Source organism: Rhinopithecus roxellana, chromosome 21 (assembly GCF_007565055.1).
Source record: "Rhinopithecus roxellana isolate Shanxi Qingling chromosome 21, ASM756505v1, whole genome shotgun sequence".
Taxonomy (NCBI): Eukaryota; Metazoa; Chordata; class Mammalia; order Primates; family Cercopithecidae; genus Rhinopithecus; species Rhinopithecus roxellana.
The window spans coordinates 34,018,623-34,045,179 of NC_044569.1; the positions used below are offsets into that span (position 1 = coordinate 34,018,623).

General features: G+C 44.3%; 1 protein-coding gene and 1 long non-coding RNA gene across 2 annotated transcripts in view; both read right to left on the bottom strand.

The window, feature by feature from the left end:
- Positions 1-15,285: 15,285 nt before the first annotated feature.
- Positions 15,286-20,199, bottom strand: LOC115895509. The gene is made up of 3 exons (XR_004055709.1): positions 18,582-20,199; positions 15,636-15,752; positions 15,286-15,421 (listed from the first exon to the last, which is right to left on the bottom strand). It is a non-coding gene; the product is annotated as an uncharacterized LOC115895509 (long non-coding RNA).
- A 513-nt stretch (positions 20,200-20,712) lies between these two features.
- Positions 20,713-26,557, bottom strand: part of LOC104656984 (cytochrome b5) — a 38,959-nt gene continuing 33,114 nt past the window's right edge. The window contains exons 4-5 of the mRNA XM_010356703.2: positions 22,890-22,924; positions 20,713-21,082 (exon numbers count right to left, since the gene is read on the bottom strand). Coding sequence (XP_010355005.1) covers positions 21,001-21,082; positions 22,890-22,924 — 117 coding nt within the window. The 3' untranslated portion in view covers positions 20,713-21,000. The remainder of the gene's footprint in view (positions 21,083-22,889; positions 22,925-26,557) is intronic.

Sequence of the window (26,557 nt, forward strand, 5' to 3'; positions counted from 1 at the left end):
CCCCCAGACGCCGGGAGCGAGACCTGGGATGCTGCTCCCTCTCTGCCCTCAGGAGGGAACAATCCTGACTGCACCTTGATCCCAGCCAGCTCTCTCCAGAACTGTGAAAAAGTCAATCTCTGTTGCTTAAGCCACCCAGTTTGTGCTACTTTATTACGGCAGTCCTAGCAAACTAATACATTCCTTTGAATAGAGCTTTTAATTTAAACATTGACCCTGTAATAAACTGTAACAAACTGGTAGTATTTAATACATAAAATTCATAATGAGGGTCCTTTCTCATCACAATGCTTACAGTTTGTATTTAAGAGGAAGAGGAAAGTATTGTCTACCAGAAACGCCACCATATGCCTGCTCATCACAACCCGATTCTTTTCTAGTCATTTCCCTGGCACCCCGAATATGCCCATTCAGTGGGTTGTAAACAGACACAACGGAAAGGCCACCCAGCTGCACTTCCACTGTAAGAAATAACCCCCTGACTTTGACTCAATATAAACAGTGGGCTAGAGTAGCTGCCATTTAACTACATGGTGTCCAAATCAATGAATATGATATCGGAAGATTTCTTCCTTGTCCTCTGTTCCTGGACTCTCCAAAGAAGGTTGATGACAACATGGGTCTGTCTCACATCAGTTCCCCAAATATCTTACTGAATCCATTTGGCATGTAGCCTTTGTTGTTTATTAGCTATTTTAGTATTATATGTTTTATTTTACTGATGACTGGTGGTTGTTAAAGCATTAGGTTCTAGGTTACCATTCCAGCTTGCATGATTTTGAGAAATGGTTTCCTGAAGGGCTTTCTAGCACATTCCCCGCCCCCCCGAGAAAAAGCTGACTTGATTCTTTCCTGATTGCAACAGATGAAAGCTTTATGTCATAAGAAATCACAGTAATATTTTAGTGGCAACATGTACAAAATTATTATACAAATCTTGCTTATTACATAATCCTTTGGCTCTACTTAAGGACAGCTCTTAAGGCAGGCACACTGGGGGGCACATGGCATTAAACAGATCATTTTTCTTTCACGCCTACACAAGAATCAAAAGCAGTGCCAATAAAGTGTTCATTCAACCTTTAATCTCCAAGGGGAAGAGGTTACAATGAGAATAATTTCTTCACCTGAGTATCAAACAGTCACAATTCTGGGGAACCCAATTTCCACCTCAGAAAGGCACATGTTAAGGAATTCTCACCATCTGACTCTCACAGTAAAATCCCATGCATTTCTTTATGTTTCACCCTTGAGGAAAAAAAGGTGCACCAACTTTAACAGCTCCTTGAACTTCGGCCCTTGCAATGAAAGTGATTGCATAACACGGTGCAAGTGAGGCTGTTCTTTATATGTTTTGACTCAGGAAAGAGCATGTGAACTTTTTTCTGGGGTCAGCATTTGGAACAGACAAACCAGTGGGAGGAACAGAGGGTGACAATGTTTAACCAATAAACTGAGCTGAACTCAATCTCCCGCCTTGACAGTGGAACCAGGCAAGGTCCTTCGCTTTGAAAGGCTTGGACTCTGAGCCTTTGTCAGCAATGGGTTGCGCCATATCATTGTGCTGAAGTTATTCAATGATTGGGAAAATGAGAAATGCTTGGAGGCCACCACTGACTTTTGTCAGACTGAAAAAAGCCAGAGTTTCTTCTTTGATGGCTTATGAAGCAAGTCCTTGTTTAGCCTGGGGGTTAGTGCCTGTTCCAGCAAGAGCTGGCGAGGGGTACAGGGAGGTAAAGGCTTAAGCATAGGGGAAGTCATCTGACTGGGGAAGTCATGCTGGCTATGCAGTGACATGTCGGAGACTCTCAGTCAATATGAATGAATAAGCATACATTACACACAGGAAGAGTTTGTATGCAAACTCTAGTATGACTCCTCCAAAAAAAGCAAAAGTCTATTACCTGATGAGACATGATGTGTTAATACTACTTAATTATGACTTCAAGGCTGGGCGCAGTAGTTCACGCCTGTAAGCCAAGGGAGGCCAAGGCAGGTGGATCACTTGAGGTCAGGAGTTCTAGACCAGCGTGGCCAACATGGTGAAACCCTGTCTCGACTAAAAATGCAAAAATGAGCTCGGTGTCATGTCACACACTTGTAATCCCAGCTACTCAGAAGGCTGAGGTAGGAGAATCTCTTAGACTGGGGAGGCAGAGGTTGCAGTGAGCCAAGATGGTGCTAAAGCACTCCAGTCTGGGCAGAGTGAGACTCCATCTCAAAAAAAAAAAAAAAAAAAAAAAAAAAATATATATATATATATATATATATATATACACACACACACACACACACACATATATATATATGGCTTCAAGTTCAGGCCATAGTTACTTTAGAGAAAAAGAAACCAGTTGAGCAACATGAGCAGAAAAGTTAACTGTTTACATCTTGTGCATTCTAACCTAGAAAACCTCCCTTCAGTCTATAAAATTGGCACTGGTCTGACTTACCTCACCATATCCAAGTCCTTGCTGGCCATTTCCAAATACTAGCTTGAGATTTTTTAAAAATTCAAATATCTCTTTGCAACTTGAGGTCCCTTCAATCTATTCTCTAACAAATGTTGGGAAGGCATTGAGTTTAGGCCATGCCGATGTTTAAGGTGAGGGAATGTCCACCTTGGGTGCAGCTGATAGCTGAGGCTGCTGTCATACCCCACATGGAGTGGGGCTCTGAGGGCTAACCCACTTCCATTTGCTGAACTCAGCTGGATTTTGCACAGAATTATAATTTATTCAGGCTGGGGCAGAATCCCCAGAGACTCTCAGTTCTGTTGGAAACCTGAGGCCGGTTGATCTGACCCCTCGGGCAGGGCCATAGGAGCCAGCAGTGGTCCAGCAGCAGCAAACTTTTGCATCTCTGTGCATCACCTGAGCTTTGCAGCAAGAGCAGTGAGGGGCAGCGGCAGCTGCGCAGAGGCAGGTTCTGGAGCAATTAGTTCCCGGGACCTAGGAATGCACCACTCCTTCCTCAGGAACAGGATTCTAAGTTCCATGTTATATTTGCTAGAAGTCTTTGAGTTGATGAACCCCACCCACCTAAAATTGTCTTAGAAAATCAAAGGAATTTATGAGTTTCAACATTCAAGTTGAACCACAAGAGATTTCCATTCTTGTAGGTCAGCACTTGCCAAATTATCAGCAATATCAGACGCTTCCAACCTTCTTATTAGAAGTTCGCAATAGGTGTGGCTTCTAGAGAGGGATGATCCAGCAGCTCAGACAGCATCTCCAAGGACTCAAAGAGTTTCCCAGTCTTTCCAATCCACCTTCCATGTTGACAGACTCAGCCTCAATTTCTGTGAGTCCCCACCCCAGAAGGACCCAAGATACCTCATGATGTCAACGTGGCCATGGCAGCTCCAGACACGTGCCTTTACCTCCCACCGCCACGGGAGGAAAGCAGCCTCTCCTGAACACACACACAGCAGGGAAGCAGGTCCACGTTCCAAGGAACACTGGCGAAATTCCTTCTGCCTCCTTGGTTCTCATAGAGTGGAATCATTTCCCACTAGGCCAGGAGATGGGATGTTCTTTAAGCTCAAGTGAATCCTAACTCAGCCTGGAGTTAGGTGAGGGGTCGATCCCACCTATGTCCCATAGCTGAGGACGAGGGAAGCAGATCTCCCGGAGTTAAATCTGGGTGCTGTTACCAGAAGGGGAGTGGATATTCAGTGGCAAAAAAAAAAAAAAAAAATGCCTACTGCCCACTTCAAATACAGAGATGGGTGTCAACTGAACAGGCGTTTAAACTTAGTGAGCCCCCGGGGCTAGACTTCCTCAAGGAGGAATCTTTCAGGGACAAAAGGACCTAACCTTCTCCTCATGGGGCATGCAAGGCCTCGAGCTGGTCTTTGAACGGACACTGGATAAGGGCATTTATGCCCAAGCTGCAGAGGCCAAGCACATGCCCACACAGTGGTCTCGGAGCCAGCCAGCCTCCCAGTGCTATTCCATGTCCTTCCATAGGCCTGGTCACTCCCTATTTTGTTCTTATGGCACTTGTTGCAAACCTCTCCTTTCTCTCCACCACCTCCCTCTCCCTCTCAGTGGGTGGCTTCAGGAATAGGTGGCAATAGGCAGGAAATTTAAATTTCCCTTTTTCCTCCCCTTCCCCTACTCCCAATGTCAGGGACATTCTTGCCTCCTTGGTCCTTCTAGGAAGGAGGGCTCCCCTCCTGCTAAGACTCCCAGGACCTTGGCTGTCTGCTAGCCCCGTCCCCCACAGCCTCTGCCCATACACAGCTCTTGCAGCATTGAAACACCCATTAGTATCTTCCACCTTTAAAATGAAAATGAAATGAAGAGCCACCACTCCCTGCCCATCTCTTTCCCCCAGATCACAGCCAGGGTTCCTGAAACGGCAAGAAGTCCCCGCTCTTCTCGTCCACTGCGCACCTCCTGGCCTTCCTCTGCCCTGGGGGTGCCCTGGATCTGCCCGTGGGTGGAGGCTGGTGTTATTCCTCCAGAGGACACATTCTGTCCTAATCTCTGCATCACCGGGTAAGCACAGGGACCTTAGAGACCAACAACAGGAGCTGAATCTCGCTCCAGCACCCACTTTTCTGGGATCTTGGCTGCCGCATTTTTAAAATGGAGATACTGATCACTTTCTACTCCTGTGTGTGCCATGAGGATGAGATGAGGTCACCCACGTCACACCCTCTGAGGGTGCCTGGGCCCTGGTGAACCCTGCACACATGCTATCATGGTGGCCTTGCTCTCCCTGGCCCTACAGCCCAGGGCACTGCCCAGCACGCGCTGCCATCTGTGGCTGCATCTCCCATGGGTTCCCATCCCCGGCTTTCTGATCTTATCCCACATACTCTCCCCAAGGACCGCAGTACTCAGGTGGCCTCAGTGACTTCCGTGAGCTGATGACCCTCCAGCCATATCTCCCACCCAGACATCCTCGTCCACTTTCAGAACATTCTCTGAGGAAGACATAGCACCTTGATCATTATGTATCCCCAGTGCTTTCTACAAAAACTGACATAGGAAAGTGTCTCCCAGTCCCAAGTGATTGGATGGATAAGAGATTTGGAATGAAAGCAGAGTGTCACACGATCGTGCTTGAAGTTGTAACAGGAATCGATTTTGGCCAAGGAATGTGAATGGAGAAAAGCAGATGGCACAAGAGAATACAGAGGCTTGAGGAGCAGCCCGAGCAGAGGGGTGGGAGGAAAAGCCCTCCCACCTTGCAGACCTCCTGCAGACTCTGGTTGGGTCAGGGCTCCTCCTCCTTCAGGGCCCACGATTCTGTCCCTCAAAAGCTGCTAGAGATCTCACTGCTGTGGGTCTCCCAGGACACACTGAGGAGCTGGGGTTTAGAGGCCACTAATTCCCCTCAAAAAAAATGCATGTATATTTTATCACAATAAAAAAAATGGTACATATGGATTACATTTAATAACAATGTAGCCCTTTGCTTGTTGATATGGATGGATTTCTGCAATAAACTGTTAGGTGAAAAACAGTCTTTCCAATAGGATTCCATTTTTATAAGGGAATATGAGAAATAATTCTGAAAGGATATACATTAAAATGCCAGTTGCCCCAAAACAAAATCAAATAAATGGAACCTATTTAAACTAAAAAGCTTCTGCACAGCCAAAGAAAGTGTCAGCAGAGTAAACAGACAACCCGCAGAGCGGGAGAAAATATTTGCAAACTATGCATGTGACAAAGGACTAACATCCAGAATTTACAAGGAACTCAAACAAATCAGCAAGAAAAAAACAACCCCATCAAAAAGTGAGCAAAGGACATGAATAGACAGTTCTCAAAATAAGACATACAGACATCCAACAAACATATGAAAAAATGTTCAACATCACTAATCATGAGACAATCGCAAATTAAGACCACAATGAAATACCACCTTACCCTGTAAGAATGACCATAATTAAAAATCAAAAAATAATAGCTGTTGGCATGGATGTGGTGAAAAGGGAACACTTTTACGCCGCTGGTGGGAATGTAACTAGTACAACAACTGTAGGAAACAGTGTAGAGATTCCTTAAAGAACTACAAGTAGAACTACCATTTGATCCAGCAATCCCACTGCTGGGTATCTACCCAGGGGAAAAGAAAACATTACATGAAAGACATTGTCACATGCATGTTTACAGCAGCACAATTCACAATTGCAAAGATACGGAACCAACCTAAGTGCCCATCAACCAATGAGTAGATAAAGAAAATGTGGTATACATACACCATAAAATACTACTCAGCCATAAAATGGAACAAAACAATGACCTTTGCAGCTACTTGGATGGAGCTAGAGGCCCTTATTCTAAGTGAAGTAACTCTGGAATGGAAAAGCAAACACTGCATATTCTCACTTATAAGTAGGAGCTAAGCTATGAGGATGCAAAAGCATAAGAATGAAATAATGGACTTTGGAGACTCCGGGGGAAGGGTGGGAGGGGGGTGAGGGATAAAAGGGTATATACTGGGTATAGTGTACACTGTTTGGATGACAGGTGCACCAAAATCTCAGAAATTACCACTAAAGAACTTATCCATGTAACCAAAAACCACCTGTATCCCAAAAACTATTGAAATAAAAAATTAAAAATATAAAATAAAATGCTATTGTCATTATTTTTAGGTGGCCACCAAGCTACTGTTATGATTTAAATTTATTTTTACACATTTCTGATTTGTATGTCCTCTTTTGTTAATAAATGAATATATAAGTAATAATTCTTATTAATAATTTAAATGCAAATTCCATTTAAGTAATTTAAATGCCTGGAAAACAAATTTCTTTATAAACACATGCATTTTGATAGGCTTAGGAAGTGGCCTTCCTAAACCTATCCATAAATTCGTGTATTTATAAAGAGGCCCAGAGGCCTCCCTGCACCTTCCCTTGGCCATCTGCCGTCTATAGTCTCTGACACACCTCTCCAAATGTAAATCAGATCCTGTCTGTTGCAGCCATGCTGGCCTCCTTGTTCTTCAAACATGCCAGGCACATGGCTGCCTCAGAGCGTTTGCACACTTATTTCCCTCTCTCGGGAATGCTTTCATCAAATATTTTCAAGCTCATTCCTACACTTCATGCAGGTGGCCACCCAGATGTTCCCAATTCACAGATGAGCGTCTAACCACCCTAATTAAAATCACATGGCTTTCCAAGCCTCTCCACTTTACTCTTTCCATAACACCTTTCCACTGACTGGCGTTCCACACATGTCTTTTACTTACCCGTGGTTTGCAGATGTCCCCATGGAACGCAGCTTCCCAAGGGCTGGGACGGTGGACACTTGTTCAGGGCTGTACCCCCAGGCTGAGAGACGTGGTGCTGCTCAGTGCATGGGTGGGGGATGAATTTTGGGAACTGTTGTGTAAACTACGCAGGGATCTTCTTTTCCTTCATTCTTAATAAACTCTTCTCAAGGGCTTCTGCCAGTTGGAAAAAGCAGCTTAGCAGTTAAAGATGTCATTTGCTGAGATCACCAAGTACTTTTCTTCCCCTGAGGGAACAAAGCCACATGTAAGTACTGATTCTTGATCTTTAGGGGATCACAGACCCCTTAAGGATTTTGGAAAAGTTATTTCTTCTCAGAAAGATGCACACAGGAACAGAATGCTTCATGTAATTTCTGGAGGTCTAAGGACTCCCTGGAGCTGCATTTTGAAGTAGAGATCAGCTACTCTGAATTTCAGATGCCGCTCATTTAAGCCTAATTGTTATTCGGCTGGGCCAGAAGCTACTAGAAAGACCTTTGCTTTGGGTGTCTCTCACTGAGAGACAGGTAACTCCTACTCATACAATGGCAGTTGTTTCTGAGAGAATACACAGGAACCAAGAATTATAAACGGAAATTTATAATGTGAGCTCGAGATAGGGGAGAACAAAGCAAGTCTAGATTCAGCAGCATAAACTTTAGAAGAAGCTCCATCAATTCAGCTCAGCCTACTCACCAGATTACCTGTCTCTCTCCACGTCCTCTGAAATGCAAATAATCAATGCCCACAGCGTACTGACCTGCACAGTTGCCTGCCTTCTTGACTACCTGCACACTCCTGCTCCAACTCCCTTATCAGTGTCCTTGTTCCCACTCTGCTTATATTAGCTTTATTTCTTATTTTATTGTTTTTAGAGATGGAGTCTCACTCTGTCACCCAGGCTGGAGTGCAGTGGCATGATCTCAGCTCACTGCAACCTCCAACCCCTGAGTTCAAGCAATTCTCCTGCCTTAGCCTCCCAAGTAGCTGGGATTACAGGCGCCCACCACCATGTTCAGCTAATTTTTGTATTTTTAGTAGAGACAGGGATGTTGACCAGGCTGATCTCGAACTCCTGACCTCGTGATCCGCCTGCCTTGGCCTCCCAAAGTGCTGGGATTACAGGCGTGAGCCACCGTGCCCAATATTATATTAGCTTTAAATGTAATTACAATTACACTAATTGAATATGATGTAACCTGAGGAAAAATACAAGTTCAAACAGAGAGATGTCCCCATAAAGACTACGTTGGATGCCGTTAAAAGCTTTGATAAAGGGATTGTTAAAATGACTAATTAGGCATGTGCAAGGCAGCTGTAAAAGACCAGGGAGAAAAATTCTAAGACTCTAGGAATTCTACGGTATGGAGATAGCTTTGGAAGCCTCTTTATGTTCTCATTCCACATGAAAGAGAAAGGGACATTTTAGATGCATCATGGTTACAGAACTCCTCTCAGAGGATCCAGACCCAAAAGACAAATAAACAAAGCTCTTGGCAAATGAACTTAAAGTGAGCTAGAATATAACCATTATAATTTTCCACTTTACCTGACTTTGAGTAATCAACCATCCACCCATATAGTTAAGGGCATTCTATCTACTACATTCTAAAACTAGGGAGCGGAGACAGCCAACCTGAAATCATGAAAGGAATTAAGGCAATCTATGAGCACCACTGAATTAATTTTTTATGAAGTTGTAATGCCATCAGACCTGTATTGTTTTTTCTTTGCAAAGTCATGGCTCAGGAAACTGCCAAATACTAGATTCTCTGTAATCCCAAAGAGCAGAGAGCTTTAAAGCTGTGGAGGACCCCAGGGAGAGAGGCACGTGCTACAGGTTTGCTTGGGTGAGAAGGGTTTCACGAGGACAGAAATGAAAGTTACGGAATCCAGTTTGAACTCGAAACATACAGGGAACCAGCCACAAAAGGCACGACTCTCAGGAGAGAGAGCTCTGAAAAAAGTATTAAAGGAAACATGAAGAACCATTGGAGAAAAGGGGCAAAAATCGACTCCATGGTTTCCCTAAAAGGATTTTGTTTTCTCTAACACATGAAAACTTCAATCAGAAACATTTAGCCGCTCTAAATCGCATCTGTGAATTCTGCAAGCTACTGCGAGTGTAGGAGTAAATCAGTAACCAAGCCGGCACAAAGAGGAGAGAGAAAAGTGCCTTCTTTAGTTATCGCTAGGTCTCAGTCGTAAGTCTTGGATGCTGAAATAATATTTTCCCAGGAGGAAAATATTGGGGGTGTCACTTGGGGGTGCGTAACGCCAATAGATTCTTAGTTAAAAGGAAAGGCTGTTAGGCACTGGCCATAGTGCCAAACATGTGAACTTGATCAGCACCGAAGTCTACAGACTCAGGGTGGGGGCGAGTGTGCTGAAGTTATGAGATACTGCAGCTCAGCAGAGATAAAGAGGAACTGAGGTTATCAAACTCAGGTCCGAATGCACAGAACTCCCCTGACCTCCGAGAATGAGCCGGCCCTGCCCTCTTACATGTTTGCTGTTGATAATCTTCTGCCCTCCCTCGCCCTCAGTCTTTTGGGCTGACACCAAGATCTAGGCACTAGCTTGACCTTCCAGGGTATTTCACAAGCTTCCAGGATCTGGTGTACTAACAATATGACGAACTTTGTCAGATAACATCTGTCTCTGCCTCTTGCCACATTGACAAACTGTTGGAGTCTGAATGTTCCTGTGCTCCAATATGCACAGCCCGGACATCCTGCAGTTCTCAAAACCCCCTGCCTCTAAAGGCCAAGGAGCAGTTTGTAGGGTGCTTCAGAGCTGCCTGGCACTGGGGAGCAAGAGTGATATCAAAGTGGTGTTTTAGTAAGAATAATCTCATCATGATGGGCACAAGAGATTGAAAATAGAGACTGGAAGAGGGAGACCAGTTAGGGAACTTTAGACATCTATTTATTTAGTTATGCAGTTAACAAACGCCCCCTTTGTCTTGGGAACTCGGTGAGACTCAGCGAATACAGTGCAGAACAGAAATAATGGCCTGGGCAGATCCAGATGAGAGTAGGAAGTGAGCTTTTGTGGCAGTAACTCAGAGCAGCCCAGGTGCAGCCCAGACGAGGGCCGTGGCACTGGAGGTGGAGAGGAGGGATGGACGCTAGCAAGAGAGCAGACAGAGCGGCCACTGAGGCTATCTAGAAACAAACATTATACATCAGCGATCAGTTTATCTTCAGCTGCAAAAGTTATATATTTAATTCCAACAATATGTAAGTGAACAAAGTATAGAGTGAAACAGTAAAAGCCCCTCCTCTGGCTTCACATCTCACCCTTTGAAAGAGGCCACTCTTAACCGAGTGGTGATCGTAGGAAGCGATGCCAAAGGTGAGGGGTGTGAAGGAGAAACCCTGTTTCTGGCATGACCTGGGTGGATGCTCCCGAGATAAGAAACGCTGAGGCCAGGCACGATGGCTCACACCTGTAATCCCAGTACTTAGAGAGGCTCAGGTGGGCAGATCAGCTAGCATGCACCTGTAATCCCAGCTACTTGGGAGGCCGAGGGAGGAGAATCACTTGAACCTGGGAGGCGGAGGTTGCAGTGAGCCGAGATCGCACCACTACACTCCAGCCTAGGCAACAAGAGTGAAATTCCATCTCAAAAGAGAGAAAGAGAGAAAGAGAGAAAGAGGAAGGAAGGAAGGAAGGAGGGAAGGAGGGAAGGAAGGAAGGAAGGAAGGAAGGAAGGAAGGAAGGAAGGAAGGAAGGAAGGAAGGAAGGAAGGAAGGAAGGAAGGAAGGAAGGAAGGAAGGAAGGAAGGAAGGAAGGAAGGAAGGAAACGATGGACGGGACAATTTCTTGGGCATAAAGAATGAGTTCATCTTGACTATGTTGAATTTTTTTATACAATAGCTTTGTTGAAATATAATTCCAATACCACACAGTTCACCCATTGAAAGTGTATAGTTCAATGGTTTTTAGTACATTTAGAGTTATGAAACCATCACTATAATCCATTTCAGAACATGTTTATCATTCCTCAAAGAAATTCTGCACTCGTTATCAGTCACTCGTCAATTTTCTTCAGCCTTCTTCCCAGCCCTAGGTAACCACTTTCTGTCTCTATGGGTTTGCCTATTCTGAACATTTCGTATCAATTGAATCATACCACATGGAGCCTGTTATGAATGGCTTCTTTCATTTAGCAAATGTCTTCAAAGGTTCAGCCATGTTCTAGCATGGATAGTACGTTTTACTGCAGAGTAATATTCCACTGCACAGGCATAATGCAACTTGTTTATCTACGCATCTACTGATGAACTTTTGGGTTGTTTCCAGCTTGGGGCTATTATAAATAATACTATGAGCATTCACTTAACAAGTTTTTGTCTAAACACATGTTTTTCCTTCTTTTCGATATATACCTAGCAGTGGAATTGTTAAGTCATGTAGGAATTCTGTTTAACTTTTTGAGGAACTGCCATGCTGTTTTCCATAGAGGTTGAACCATTTTACATTCTCATCAGCAATGCACAAGGGTTACAATTTCTCCCCCTTTGTCAAACCTTGTTAGTGTCTGACTTTTTGATTATAACCTTCCCCATGGGTGTGATTCCCCAAGTGGCATCCTGTGGTTTTGATTTATATTTCCCTAATGACTAATGATGCTGAGCATGTAATCGTGTTTATCAGCCATTCATGCATTTTCATCTGGAGAACTATCCATTCAGATCTTTTGCCCATTTTTAACTTGAATTGTCTTGTGTTGTCAGAGTTCCTTATGTATTCTAGATACAGGTCCCTCAGATACATGATTTGTAAGTATTTTCTCACATCCTGTGTCATCTTTTCAGTTACTTGCTGGCGTCCTTTGAAACAAAAGTTTGTAGTTGTGATGAAGTTCAGTTCATCTATTTCTTCTTTTGCTGTGTGTGCTTTTGTTATCTAAGAAACCATTTCCTAATCGGAAGTCATTAAGATTTATGCCTATGTTTTCTTCCAAGACAAATATGGATTTTTGTGTGCATGTTTAAGAACTGGCGGACTAAGAAAAGAAATGCGAAGTAATGCTACCATTACTTATAACAAGGTTAAATTTTTCTTTTTCTTTTTTTTGAGATGGATCTCACCTGCTGCCCAGACTAGAGTGCAGTTACCCGATCTTGGCTCACTGCAACCTCCGCCTCCCAGGTTCAAGATTCTTCTCCTGAGTAGCTGGGATTACCGGCACGCACCACCACACCCGGCTAATTTTTGTATTTTTAGTAAAGATGGGGTTTCACCATATTGGTCAGGCTGGTCTTGAACTCTTGACCTCAGGTGATCCGCCTGCCTTGGCCTCCCAAAGTGCTGGGATTACAGGCATGAGCCACTGTCCCTGCTGATGTTAAATGTTTCCATGTGACAATTCTCAAATGATCTCTCCTTAAATATCTATTGACTTATAAAAATGACAAGCATAATCATAATGGTAAAATAAATTCAGCTGAGCAATAGCATATTAAGATAATGAAACAATAATTCTCAAAGTTGGTGAAGATTCTCCATATGATGTTACTTAAAATTATCATGTGAATTTCAAATTCTTTCTACTACAACTTCAAAATGCTCTTTTATTTCCAGAATTCCCTCATAGCTACAAGAATATTAAAAACAAGTCAAACTTTCTAATCTAAAAATGACAACATGGCATTTTAATGGTTTCTTAAATTATCTGGACTAGAGGGAACATTCTTGCAATTGCATGTTTTGCATTGTTTTTTTTCGGGAGACCTAAGGTTTTCAAAAAGCAAATTTGTTTCACTTGCTTCTTTCTTCTTTAAAAGGAGTAGAGATGGTGGAACGAACAGCATCCCACCTCTGGTTGTATATTTGTTTCTAGGCCAGTCCTGAAGCCCTTGGTCAAATTCAGCCTGGTCCTACAGATTCCAGATACAACCAGATGCAGAGCTGGATGCATGCCACCAGAGACCACGCCTGGGACCACTCAGCCACCCTCAAGCTAGAAATTATACTGTGGGTCTTCATGGAGGCTGTGGTCCATGTCCAACTTCATGGCTATTGGACTCTGTGCCTTCAGCAGGAAGGAGCAGTGACCAGAAAGATATCCAGGCTAGAGAGAAGAACAGAGAAAGAAGCTTCACTATTTCTTCATTTTTAAGGACTTTTCGTGACAGATGTCTCCTTCCCACCCACAACTTGGGTTTGTTTTTTCCATCTTGATGAAAATACTCGCATTTCAGTCAAAAAACAAGGAAGAGTGTGATTTATGTTTCAGGATTTACATAATGATTTAGCGATCTCTTAATAGTCAGACATTGTTGATTGATTACAAAATATGACTCCTCACAGAACCCCTTCAACACCCCCATCCCTATTGGACAACCTCGTGGCCTTTTCTATTGCTTCTGAGCTTCCCTGGCAGGTGCTGAGTGCCCAGCACACTTCTTTCTGCTGGCCTCTGCCGGCCATGCCTCTGCTAAGTAGCTGAGCACCAGACTTGACATCAATCTGTGCCCCCATTGTCTTCCCACCTCCCCATAGTCTCCCCATTCCCCGACTATCTCCATGTCCCCCCATAGTCTCTCCATCCCCCCACTACCTCCCCATCTCCCCACTAATTCCCCATCCTCCTGCTATCTCCCCGACCCCTTGTTATCTCCCCATCCCCATTATCTCCCCATCCCCCACTATCTCCCCATCCCCCAACTCCCCACACCCTATCTCCCCATCCTCCCACTATCCCCCCATCCCCCACTATCTCCCCATCCCACCACTATCTCCCCATATCCCCGCTATCTCCCCATCCCCCACTATCTTCCCATCCCCCTGTATCTCCCCATCCTCTGCTATCTCCCCATCCCACCACTATCTCCCCATACCCCCACTATCTCCCCATACCCCCGCTATCTCCCCATCCCACCACTATCTCCCCATCCCCCTCTATCTCCCCATCCTCCCACTATCTCCCCATCTCCCCACTATCTCCCCATCTCCCCACTATCTCCCCATCCCCCACTATCTCCCCACACTCCCGCTATCTCCCCATCCCACCACTATCTCCCCATCCCCCTCTATCTCCCCATCCCCCTCTATCACCCCATCCCTCTCTCCCCATCCCCCCACTATCTCCCCATCCCCCCACTATCTCCCCATCCCCCCGCTATCTCCCCATCCCCCCGCTATCTCCCCATCCCCCCGCTATCTCCCCATCCCCCTGCTATATTCCCATCCCCCTCTATGTCCCCATGCCCCTATCTCCCCATCCTCCCACTATCTACCCATCCCCTACTATCTCCCCATCCTCCCATTGTCCCCCCATTGTCTCCTGGCTTCTGTGTCCGCTCCTCCCAGGAGATGGCAGAGCTCTCAGCAGGGGCCCCGCCACTCCTCTTCCCTTGCCTTTGGTAATGCTGATGACCAAGGAGTGACACTCACCTTCCAGGGTGACAGCACGACCCCAAATGCCAGTGCTCCCCACCCTGATGTGGAGCCAAACCAAATGGTGCCTTCAGATAAGGCGACAGAGTGGACAACAGTGATCACAGGAGAGAGAAAGGGGAGCTTGGTGCACTGGGCCAGCCTAGCCCTCTAGGGATTTCTGTACATTGATGTGATTATTAGCTGCAATTACTGCAATCAGCTTTGTTTTCTTCAAATTTTATACACCAAACACCTCATCTTAACATAGAGAATCTTTAAGAGGTCCGGATGGGGAAGTGCAAGCGTGCATTAGACGCATGGGCTGCTCAGTGGTCGTTTCAACCTTCACCCACTGAAGAGCCACCGTCCCCTCCCATCTGTGGGGCAGGAGCAGCACACATTGTGTGTCCGAGTGTTTTAATGTGCAGCCACCGACAAGTCTTAAAATACACCCCATCCGCCTGCCTTGACAAATGGCCTGAAAGGTCAGGTTTGAAGTTAGGATTTCAGATTCATCAAAGTTCTGTGCCAGATGGTGGTGGCATTGGAAGAGTCAGCTCCCAGCTCCCCGCTTCCCTTCCCAGCGCCAGTCCACCAACACGCAGAGTCCAAGTGCACACATGAAGATCCTACCTGCAGACCCCACCTGCTCATCCAGGGTGTCCATCCTCTCTGCAGGGTGTCCATCCTCTCTGCAGACCGCCAGCCCTCGGTGACTCTCGGCCTGATGTGCACCCCCCACAGCCTGGTGACACTCGGGAGGATGAGCTGGGGAGACCCAGACCTACAGGCAGGATTGAGCCGTGTGTGTAGGGTACTAGGGTTTGGACGGGAACAGGCTCCAGGTGGGCACATCTTTGACCCATGGGGAAGCCCACAGCCAGTGGACCAGATGGGGTCCTTCAAGTGGGCAGGACCTCTAGTCGAGGTCTAAGGGAAGCATTGCTCATGAATTATATCAATGGGAAAGTAAGATTCCACAAGGATGAGTAACTCACTTAAAGCGATGCAGCTAGCAAGCGGGAGGGCCAGGTTTCCAACCGCAGTCTCCAAGCCTCCCAAGCCTTCCTTTCTGCCCGAGAGTGACTTCAGATTTCAGTACAACAGATGTCTTCCTGAAAGAGAAGGTGTTTTGCATTTTGTCCCTGCTTTATAGTATCAAAGATGCCTTACCTTTGTTTTAAAACAAGACTCAGATTTAGTAATTCCAATTTACAGTTAGGAGTAAAGGGTCTTAAAAAAATCAAATCAAAGACTTCTAAGCCATGGAAAATATTAAAACAATTCACCATTTAGTTTCAACTCAAAACCTCGAATGTTTCTGTGAGCCAGGCTATGTGCTGAGGCCTTGGACTGTTGAGCTAACTACAAATAAAAAGCAATTTTTAAAATATTTTGCAAGAAAAACATTCAGGCAGCCTGATGTCAAAATTAAGCATGTAGTGCATAACCTCACTCAACATACACTATCAATGCTTGAAAGTTATGTTTTGATTTCACGGTGTGGCCAAGTCATGGAGAAAGGATGTGGGGACAGGTGCGTGAGGTGGTGCTGGGGAGAGACAGTGAGTGAGAACCAGCTCCTGCCGCAGGGCAGTGCTCTTCACTTGTTCTACTTAAATTACCCTTACACTTTCTACTTAAATCACCCTTACAAGAATGTTGAAAAACACCTTCAGTTGCCGTTTAAAATATTTCATCATGAGTTTAAATATTCACAAAGGGCATTGTTATGCAACATTTGAAAGATTGACATTTTAAAATAAAGATGAAATGTCACTCTTTAAAATTTGCTAAGTGGAATTTAAATATCAATGCAATTTGCCATCATTACCCTTTTGTAAAAGATGCCGAAACGCTCTTTCTTAGCAGAAATTGTACATTGTTCCTTTTTCTCCTTGACCTCATAGATCTATTTCTTCTCCCTAGTTTTATCCTAATGAAAAATAGTTATGACAGTCTTTTGCCTCCCAATCATATTGTCTATAATAGAAATGTACACATACCAGTGAAATTAAAAACTTGATTTTTTCTGTGGACCCATATCACAAGATGATTTCATATTTTGTCTGACCAGTCTCCCAGGGCACTCCTGAGGGAGGGAGGCCTTCATCGAAGACAGTAAAGGCATGGTAAAACAGATACTGCTCAATGCAATGTCATCACCCCTGCTGCTGACTGTCCATCTGAACTGCAACCCCCCTCCAGAAGGCTGAATCGCCCTGTTCCTATTCTATGATTCACCGTCAGCAGAGCACATGCCAGACAAGGAAAGCACAAAGCCTGACTTGGGGTGGGGTACCTTGATTAAAGAAGTGTCTTGATTACAGAGACTCACAGACTCCACTATGTACCACATTTGACAGTAGTTTTAGCATCCAATAGTAAAATTCAGGATGGGTGAGAAATAGGTCTCTGTCACAGATGAAATGTCTCCCTCCAAATTCCCATATGGAATCCCTGTCCCCTAATGTGTGGGTATGAGGAGGTGGGGTAGTATCGTGTCATCATAAGAGTCCCGAGACAGCTTGCTTCCTCTCCCTACCATGTGAGTACGCCGAATCTGCTGGCACCTTGATCTTGGACGTCCAGCCTCTAGAACTGTGAGAAACAAATGTTTGCTTTTTAAGCCACCCAGTCCAAGGTATATTGTTGGAGTGGCCTGAGCTAAGATCGCTTCTTTCCTGAAAAGTGGGAGAAGAGGAATTAAGTTGAAAGAGAGTAAAGGAAGAAGCACCAGCATGAACATCAGGTCACTTTTAGAAAAGAATGTGCTATGGGCTGAGCTGTGTCCCCCAAAAACCTATGTTGAAGTCCTAACCCCAGCACCTCAGAGTGTGACTATTTGGAAACAGGATCATGAAAATGTAATTAGTTAAGATGAGGTCATGCTGGGGTAGGTAATCCAATGTGTCCTTATGACAGAGACACAAGGGGAGAAAAACGTCAGTGACAATAGAGGCAGAGCCCTGGGCAATGCAGCTGCAAGCCAAGGACCGTGAGGTGAGGACTGCCAGATGAGGACTACGAGGTGGGGACCACCAGGTGAGGACTGTGAGGTGAGGACCGCCAGGTGAGGACTGCCAGCCACCAGTGGCAGCTGGAAGAGGTGAGGAAGGCTTCCACCCAGAGTGTTGGAGGGCAAGTGGCCTGGCTGAAACCTTCATGTACAACGTCTGGCCCCTAAATCATGAGAACAAATTTCTGTTGTTCTAAGCCACGCAGCTGTGGTATGCTTGGTTACAGCAGCCTAAGGAAACTTGCACAATCTAGGTAGAAGCTGACGATCTGGAAACTGGTTCCCTGACGCCATCTGTGTCTGCACACCCCTTAGAAAGGCTACACTGCAAAGGAAAATCTGCTTCCAGAACTTCCACTTGCCTTCGTCTAGACACCTCCAGAGGAAGGGAGATACCTCTTCCAACCAGAGCCCTAATCGACTCAAACCCAGGAGGTGAGCAATTGACACATGTGCACCCAACACAGTCAGGTGTTACAGGAAGGGGGTCCCAATCTAGACCCCAGGAGAGGGTTCTTGGATCTCGCGCATGAAAGAATTCAGGGCGAGTCCGCAGTGCAAAGTAAAAACAACTTTATTAAGAAAGTCAAGGAATAGGCCGGACGCAGTGGCTCACGCCTGTAATTCCAGCCTGAGGCGGGTGGATTGCCTGAGGTCAGGAGCTCGAGACCAGCCTGGCTAACGTGGTAAAACCCCATCTCTACTAAAAATAAAAAAAAAAAATTAGTCAGGCGTGGTGGCACACGCCTGTAGTCTCAGCTACTCAGGAGGCTGGGGCAGGAGAATCACTTGAACCCGGGAGTCGGAGGTTGCAGTGAGCCAAGATCGCGCCACTGCACTCCAGCCTGGTGACAGAGCAAGAGTCCGTCTCAAAATAAATAATAATTAATTAATTAATTAAATAAATAAATAAATAAAAGTTTACTTTGCCAAGGTTGAGGACATGCCCGTGACAAAGCATCAGGAGGTCCTAACGACATGTCTCCAAGGTGGTCTGGGCACAGCTTGGTTTTACGCATTTTAGGGAGACATGAGACATCAATCAATATATGTAAGAAGTCCACCGGTTCTGTCTGGAAAGGCGGGACGTCTTGAAGCAAAGACAGGAAGACTCAAAGTGGGAGGGCACTTCCAGGTCACCGACAGGTGAGACAGAAAGGGTTGCATTCTTCTGAGTTTCTGATTAGCTTTTCCAAAGGGAGCAATCAGATATGCCTCTATCTCAGTGAGCAGAGGGGTGACTGAGTAGAACGGGAGGCAGGTTGGCCCTAAGCAGTTTCCAGCTTGAGTTTTCCTTAGTGATTTTGGAGGCCCAAGATGTTTTCCTTTCACAACCAGCAGATGAAGAGAAGGGCAGCCTCTGAAGTCACTCACCTCTCTGAAGGGAAAGCAACAGAGAAAAAAATGTCAAATATCTTTCCTTGAGATTCTGGACTGCACAAACTGTAAATGTGAAAAATAGGAAGTAAACTCTCTCTCCTTTACTCCACATGTTGTTCCCAAAACACATGAAGAAAAATTGCCAGCCACGGCAGCAAATTGCTGAGTCACTGATAAAAATGTCAAAGTTCAACTGTTATGCTTCTTAACGATAAACAGATACTATTAGTCAACATCTTAAAAATGATTTACAAGTTAACCCTTTAATGTCATCTAAGGTATGACAGACCCACTTCGACTCACCCCCTGGTCGATTTAGGAGCAATGTTTTAAAAAGTACTAAGATGTGAAGCTTTATAGCTAAAAATCACAACCAAAAATATTGAAATATTTACACAGGTCCCTTAACAAGTGCTGTAATTTATTTTGAAATAGAAACTGCTTGTCAACCTTGAGTGACTGAAGAAGGCAAAGGCAGTGCATGCTATTTGATTATAAAGGTTGTACTCTATAAGAACAACACAATCCTCTCCACTGCGTGCAGTCACTTCTGAAGAAGCTTGTGGTTTGTCAGCTCACGCCAGTGCAAACGCAGTCACAGCCAACGACACAAGTACTGGGGTCTAACAAACTCAGCTTTCAAGTTTCCACATTTAAAAGAATAACACATAAGGAAGAGAATAATAAATGGGAAGTAAAATGACTGAATCAGCCCCTTAGAGCCCCAAGGAGGAGACAGAGCCACATCAGAACTCTTCAGAGCTCAACCCTAGCCGCTAAATTTCTTCAAAGATCAGATTCCAATGTCCCATAATCTCCTTATAAATTAGAAAACCAGCCTTTCCTTAGAAGAGTTTATAAACAACTCTCCCCTCTGAATGAGGAATTCTTAAGATTTCAGAACCTATGACGCCGAGAATGTCTTTGCAATGATACCTGGAAGCTGAGAGAACGGACACTTGCGATGCCCGCCCCTGGCTCATGCGTTTATGCCCACTCCTGGTTCATGCGTTTTTAAGTTGCTGATGTTTTTCAATCAGTGAGGATAAGAAGTCTCTTTCATAGGCCCTGTAGGCTACTTTCTCTTTTCCCTTTTTTTTTTTTGAGATGGAGTTTTGCTCTTGTTGCCCTGCTGGAGTGCAATGGTGCGATGTCGGCTCACTATAACCTCAGCCTCCTGGGTTCAAGCAATTCTCCTGCCTCAGCCTCCCAAGCAGCTGGGATTACAGGCATGCACCACCGTGCCCTGCTAATTTTGTATTTTTAGTAGAGACAGGGTTTCACCATGTTGGTCAGGCTGATCTTGAACTCCTGACCTCAAGTGATCTACCCATCTTGGCCTCCCAAAGTGCTGGGATAACAGGTGTGAGCCACGATGCCCGGCCACTACTTTCTTTTTAAGATCTATTTCAAGTAGAACAATTATTAGAAATCCTTCAACTATAATTTCTGGCCTTTCTTAATTTCCTTGAAAACAGAAACTACATCAGAAGCATACAATACATGGTTACTCAATGAGATGTGACGATGTGAAAGGAGACACTCAAACCTATTTCCCCCGCGCAAGTCCTATGGCCTCCCTGGATCTGAATGAGTAACACATTGAAGGATTCCTCTAAATAATCAGATTCTAAACATTAAAGACAATTATACACCAAACAGGCAAACACACTGCATACTTTAAAAGCCAGATATATTTTTACAAGATCATGCTTACAATAAGTAAATTACAGATTAAGGAAACATCAAAATAAAGTAGATGAATAAAAAGGAACACTCGAAAAATGTGAGCGCAGAAAGGACGGTTCTTTTTGTTTTGTTTCTAATGTCAGAAGAAAGAGAAAGAGATATATTAAAATCATTGCTTTCAAGTGAAGGTTTCTGTCAGCTGAAGTAGTTAGCAATGGCTTCTTTTCTCCTGTGTCCAAAGCAGGCTTTTCCTGTGCTGGCTTCTGAGGAGGTGTTCAGTCTTCTGCCATGTATAGGCGATACATGAAAGCGACGGCCACCGCAGAGATGGCAGGGATCACCCAGTTGGTCCACCAACTAGAAAGACACAAAAAGCAATGATGCGACATCATGTGCACTGTGGTGAACTCAAAATCTTTGCCTTTTCTAACAGAAAATTACCAGGGCATGTTTTTCTTAACTCTGTAACCAATTTTGCTGAGAAGGCAACCTGGATTTGCTAAAAGTGACATGAGTGTAATGCATGCCCTGCTATATGTAGGGTAGGAATCACTCTGCCCTACTGGCTTTATGAGAAAACTCATGCCCCACTTGGCCGGGAGCGGTGGCTCATGCCTGTAATCCCAGCACTTTGGGAGGCCAAGGAGGACAGATCACTTGAGGTCAGGAGTTCGGGACTAGCCTGGCCAACATGGTAAAACCCTCTACCAAACAATATAAAAATTAGCTGGGTGTGGTGGCAGTAGCTAATTTGTAATCTCAGCTACTGGGGAGGAGGCTGGGGCAGGAGAATCGCTTGAACCTGGGAGGCAGAGGTTGCAGTGAGCCGAGATGACCCCATTGCATTCCAGCCTGGGCTATAGAGCGAGACTCTGTCTCAAAAACAAACTAACAAAAATAAACCAACAAAAATAAACAAACCAAAAAATGAATGCCCCACCAGCTGTAAAGTTGAAGAGTATGGGCCCTGTGATTATTAAGGCTGCCATTAACATCACAGCTTTAAGCTTAGGTTTGGAAAATTGAATCTTTGCAACCTGTGCTGAAGTGCATTTAAAGGGTTAAGAAACGGAATGGCCAAACTACTTCGTGTGTGGTCCACAGGTCTATATTCACGCCCCCACCAAAAAAACGCCTAATTTACAGTCCTGATGCATAGAAGTTCGATCTGTAAATTTTACAGATTACAAATCAAATCAGAGACAAAGGAGGGATGAGCTATAATTTCTAACTGAATCTTTAAATTAGATTTGAATCTTTAGATTTCGATCTTTGACTTGATTTCTTAGAAAATGGAAATTAATGTGTAGGCTTCAGAAACAGACTAGGTCTACATATGTGTTTCATAGGGATTGTAAGTACAACCGTTTCATAAGGATTACAAGTGTCACTTTCATAAGAATTACAAGCATAACTTTTGTCTTAGTGGGGTTTGGTGGGGTTTTTCAATTTCACTTTAGAAAGAAACTGGCTTGTTAATGAAGAGTAGGGTGAAATACTGCCTGAGGGCAGGGAATATTTCAAAACACCAACAGACTGAGGCAGTTAAATTTGACAGGATGAAATACAAATGTGTGGTTTTGAGCTTGGGTCCAAAAAAGTGGCTATTGCGGAAGTCAATATGGTAGAGCTGCCATAAATGTGAATATGCACTTGGACTCTCATAAACAAATCTGGTGCCTAGAACAATTGAGTCATGCTACACGCAGATTACCAGCTTCAACTTTAAAGCTAACAAAAATGACAAAGGAAAACTGACCCGTGCTTAGGGAAATGTAATCACTAGAGTTTAAGAAACAGACATGGATTGAAAGGAAGCAAATGGAATGTCTGCCTGGATGAGCCAGGGAGGTGCTGTGGGACTGGCCGCCTAAGATGCTGCCCTGGGGGAAAAGGAAATGCAATTGTTCTGTTTGTTCCTTGGGGTGGATGCAGCCAGCCAGTGAGATCACGTGGTGAGATCACGTGGCTGTGGATGGTGTTCACTGTCCCCTGCCTGAAAGCTTGGGGCTGAGCGCTCTGAACAGTCTGGCCTTCAGTGGAAAATTGCAGAGACAGCACAGTGTCAGGCCCAGGAACCCAGCAGGTGGGGGACGCACCTTATCCAACCTGGACCCATGAGCCTTCCCATCCACCACTGCTTTAAAAGAAAGCTCCCACATACCTGGAACTAGAATCAACAGTAGTGATAAGAGTTTCCTGAAACACGAGAGGAAAAAGTAAAGTAAGTTCAAGGGAATGCTGAACTTATTCCATTGACTCAAATCCTGTCTGAAAATAAGAACACAATATTTTATGAAATGCATTCTTCAGAAGATGTCAAAAAGGAAAATTATAAACTTTTCACTAAAATGCCTCACTTTGTTTTTTTCCAGAATAAAACATTTTAATCATCATCTATATGTACTTAAGGACATAACCTCAATAATTTAAAAACATTCAAAATCAGTATGCTACATAAAATATCTTGCACACGCTAGGCATCTAAATACTTTAATGCAGAAACTGAAAAGAGACATTCATGTTCACATACACCTAATCCCATGTCACCTTTAGAAAAAGCAGTTTAATTCTTCAAAAGCATGAACAACACAATGTTCAATAAAAAAAATCAGTTATTTTATTCAAATCTGACGGATGTAAAAAAAGTGTACCTATATTACATTAAATACATGTGAACCAAAAAGAACGGCCATTTTAAATTCTACACTCTAGGCCAACTTTCCCGGGGTGCTGCTTTAATTCTCACCAGACGGTACCAGCAAGACACCAAACCAGCCTCACAGGACTGCTCTGCTGGCGTCACACTTGTCACCAGCTGGTCACTGTCAGCCTAACAGCAAATCCCCAAATAAGAAAGCCCTGTTTTTATCCTCCAGGGCTTTCTGGGAGCCGCTCCTTTGAGCGGCTAGCACTAAAGTGAATGGATAATGATCCTCTTCTCCACACAGCGGAAGAGCTAAGGTCTAGTGAAATATAAACTTTTGGGGGCTTGAGAATGGGTTAAGAAGCATTCTTTTGATGTTCCACACCAATATAAGCATTAGTGCCTCAAACAGAAGTTGCCATAAATAAGACAGCTTCAGATCTGCAGTTTCCCAAAGCACAGATAAAAAAGCATTAGCAAAACCATCAGCGGCCTGCAGTAAGGCAAAGCATCACTCTGCAAAGCACGTTAGAGAAACTCCCGTGAAAAGACAGACGCCTTTCAGGGAAACGCAAGCAAAGCAGTTATGAGACCCACCAACCTTGAAACATTGCCTTTAAGGTTCCTGACACAGTAGGGGAAAAAAAGGTAAGTCATTTTAAAAAAAAAAATTGCAAATGTATTATCTATTCCAGCAATTTTAAAATCTTAGCATCTATAAAACGTATTCATAACTACGGCAAGAGGATTTTCCAAATTTTGTATATATGAATAAAATTAACAAAGATTACTAGAAATAATCAAAATATACAAAAATGTTAGTTAGCTATTAGAGGACACAATCAGTTCTGAAACAAAAGAATCACTGAAGGTAAAATATGATTGTCAAACTAGAAAGTTAAGCTTCAAACAACCAATGGAAGGCAAACACAAACATCCATGGCATTGTTAAAATGAGCACAGGCATTTCACCAACTGCTGACAACTCTGGAACCTCCCACCTGCCCTCCTGCTGCCTTCGTGGTTACCATGGGTGAGCGCTAAGGTTAAAACACTACTCTCGCACCAGCAACACCAGCAACAGCCACGAATTCTAAAGAGGGGAACCTGAAATAATCCTATCATCTTTTGATTGTTGATTATCTTCTTGGCTCTGTAGCCCAGGATGCTTGACAGTTAGAGGAAGTTTGAATTACCACTTCGCACTTTGATGAAAAAGTAATTGGTCTTTAGTGGTCAATGTTCTGAGGGCCTCACTTGGGTTTAGGGATGTGACTATCAAAGTATGTCAGCAATGAACAAGGAGAAAGACGATGGTTTTTATGATTGGCTCTGCCACCTGTTCACTCCATGACTTTGAGGGTTCAACTTCAGTAAAAAGAGGTTAACAATCAAATCAGTGTGTCAAATCTGGGTGTGGCAGCGCATGCCTGTAATCCCAGCACTTTGGGAGGCCGAGACTGGTGGGTTGCTTGAGTCCAGCAGTTCAACACCAGTCTGGGCAACATGGCGAAACCCAAATACAAAAATTAGCTGGGCACCGTGCTGTGTCTATGGTCCAGCTACTCGGGAGGCTGAGGTGGGAGGATTGCTTGACCCCGGGAGGTGGATGTTGCAGTGAGTCGAGATCCATACCACTGCACTCCAGCCTGGGCAACAGAGTGAGATCCCGTCTCAAAAAAATAAAACAAGTATGTCATGGATAATGACTTATGAAAGTCATGTGAATCCGTGTAAATTATAAGCTCCATAAATTATTAAAAGCATGCAAAGCCCAACAAGCTTTTGTGCATCACAGTCATCTCATTTATAAGTTCATCTAACATAACCCACTCTTTAGTTGGAAGCCTCTCTCTTCAGATACTGACAGAGTGATGTCTAACACGGCAAGCCCAGAACCTAGAGAAGAAGCTTAAGGGACTGCAACTGACCAGCCTGAGATGGGTGCTGGATGGTTCTGGAGCATGTCTGTGAGTCGGGTGCTTAACACTTTCCAACTGCAATGTACTCACCTCCCTTGGCAGGTCTAACATGGAGATACTGTGAGGACCAAACAATTTCTATCAGAATGCTTTAAAAACTATAACCAAGAAAGGGTATTGCTACGACTAATATTCTCTATGTAAGCAAATGTGATAGAAACATTTATGTTCCATTAAAATGCATGCTTTCTAAGTCTACAAACATCTTAATCTGGTAACTTAACACGATGCTTTCCTTAGGGCAAGTTCAAGCTAATAATCTTTACTGCATTTTATTTCACTATTCAACTAGATATTTTAAGCAGACAACATTTCAAAAATTCAGACCACAGTGTACATTCTTCAACCTCTCGGAGATAGGTGGATGGGTTATACAGACACATGACAAAAGAAATACCTAAGGACACTCTTTACTTCTGCTAAACCAAAAGCACAAGAAAGATAAATCCAGAAAAGTGCTCATGTATTTCCTTTCGTTTCATCTGCTTATGGCCTCTCAAAAAGGCCAGCAAGCTCTTGTCCCACATTCTTCCAGTTCTGCTCTCACTGAAGCAAAGTCACAATAAAGAAGAGTTGTTTAAAAAAAAATACTCAGAAGTTAGTTAATCCGTAAAAATCTCTGAAGAGATTAAAACGTCTACTTTAGGCTGGGTGTCATGGCTCACACCTGTAATCCCAGCACTTTGGGAGGCTGAAGTGGGTGAATGCCTGAGGTCAGGAGTTCAAGACCAGCCTGGCCAACATGGTGAAACCCCATCTCTACTAAAAATATAAAAAATTAGCTAGGCATGGTGGCAGGCATCTATAATTCCAGCTACTTGGAAGGCTGAGGCAGGAGAATTGCTTGAACCCAGCAGGTGGAGGTTGCAGTGAGCCGAGATCACGCCATTGCACTCCAGCCTGGGTGACAAGAGCAAAACTCCGTCTCAAAAATAAGCAAGCAGCCGGGCGCAGTGGCTCACACCTGTAATCCCAGCACTTTGGGAGGCCGAGGCGGGTGGATCACCTGAGGTTGGGAGTTCAAGACCAGCCGAACCAACATGGAGAAACCCGTCTCTACTAAAAATACAAAAATTAGCCAGGCATGGTGGTGCATGCCTGTAATCCCAGCTACTCGAGAGGCTGAGGCAGGAGAATCGCTTGAACCCAGGAGGCGGAGGTTGCGGTGAGTTGAGATCACACCATTGCACTCCAGCCTGGGCG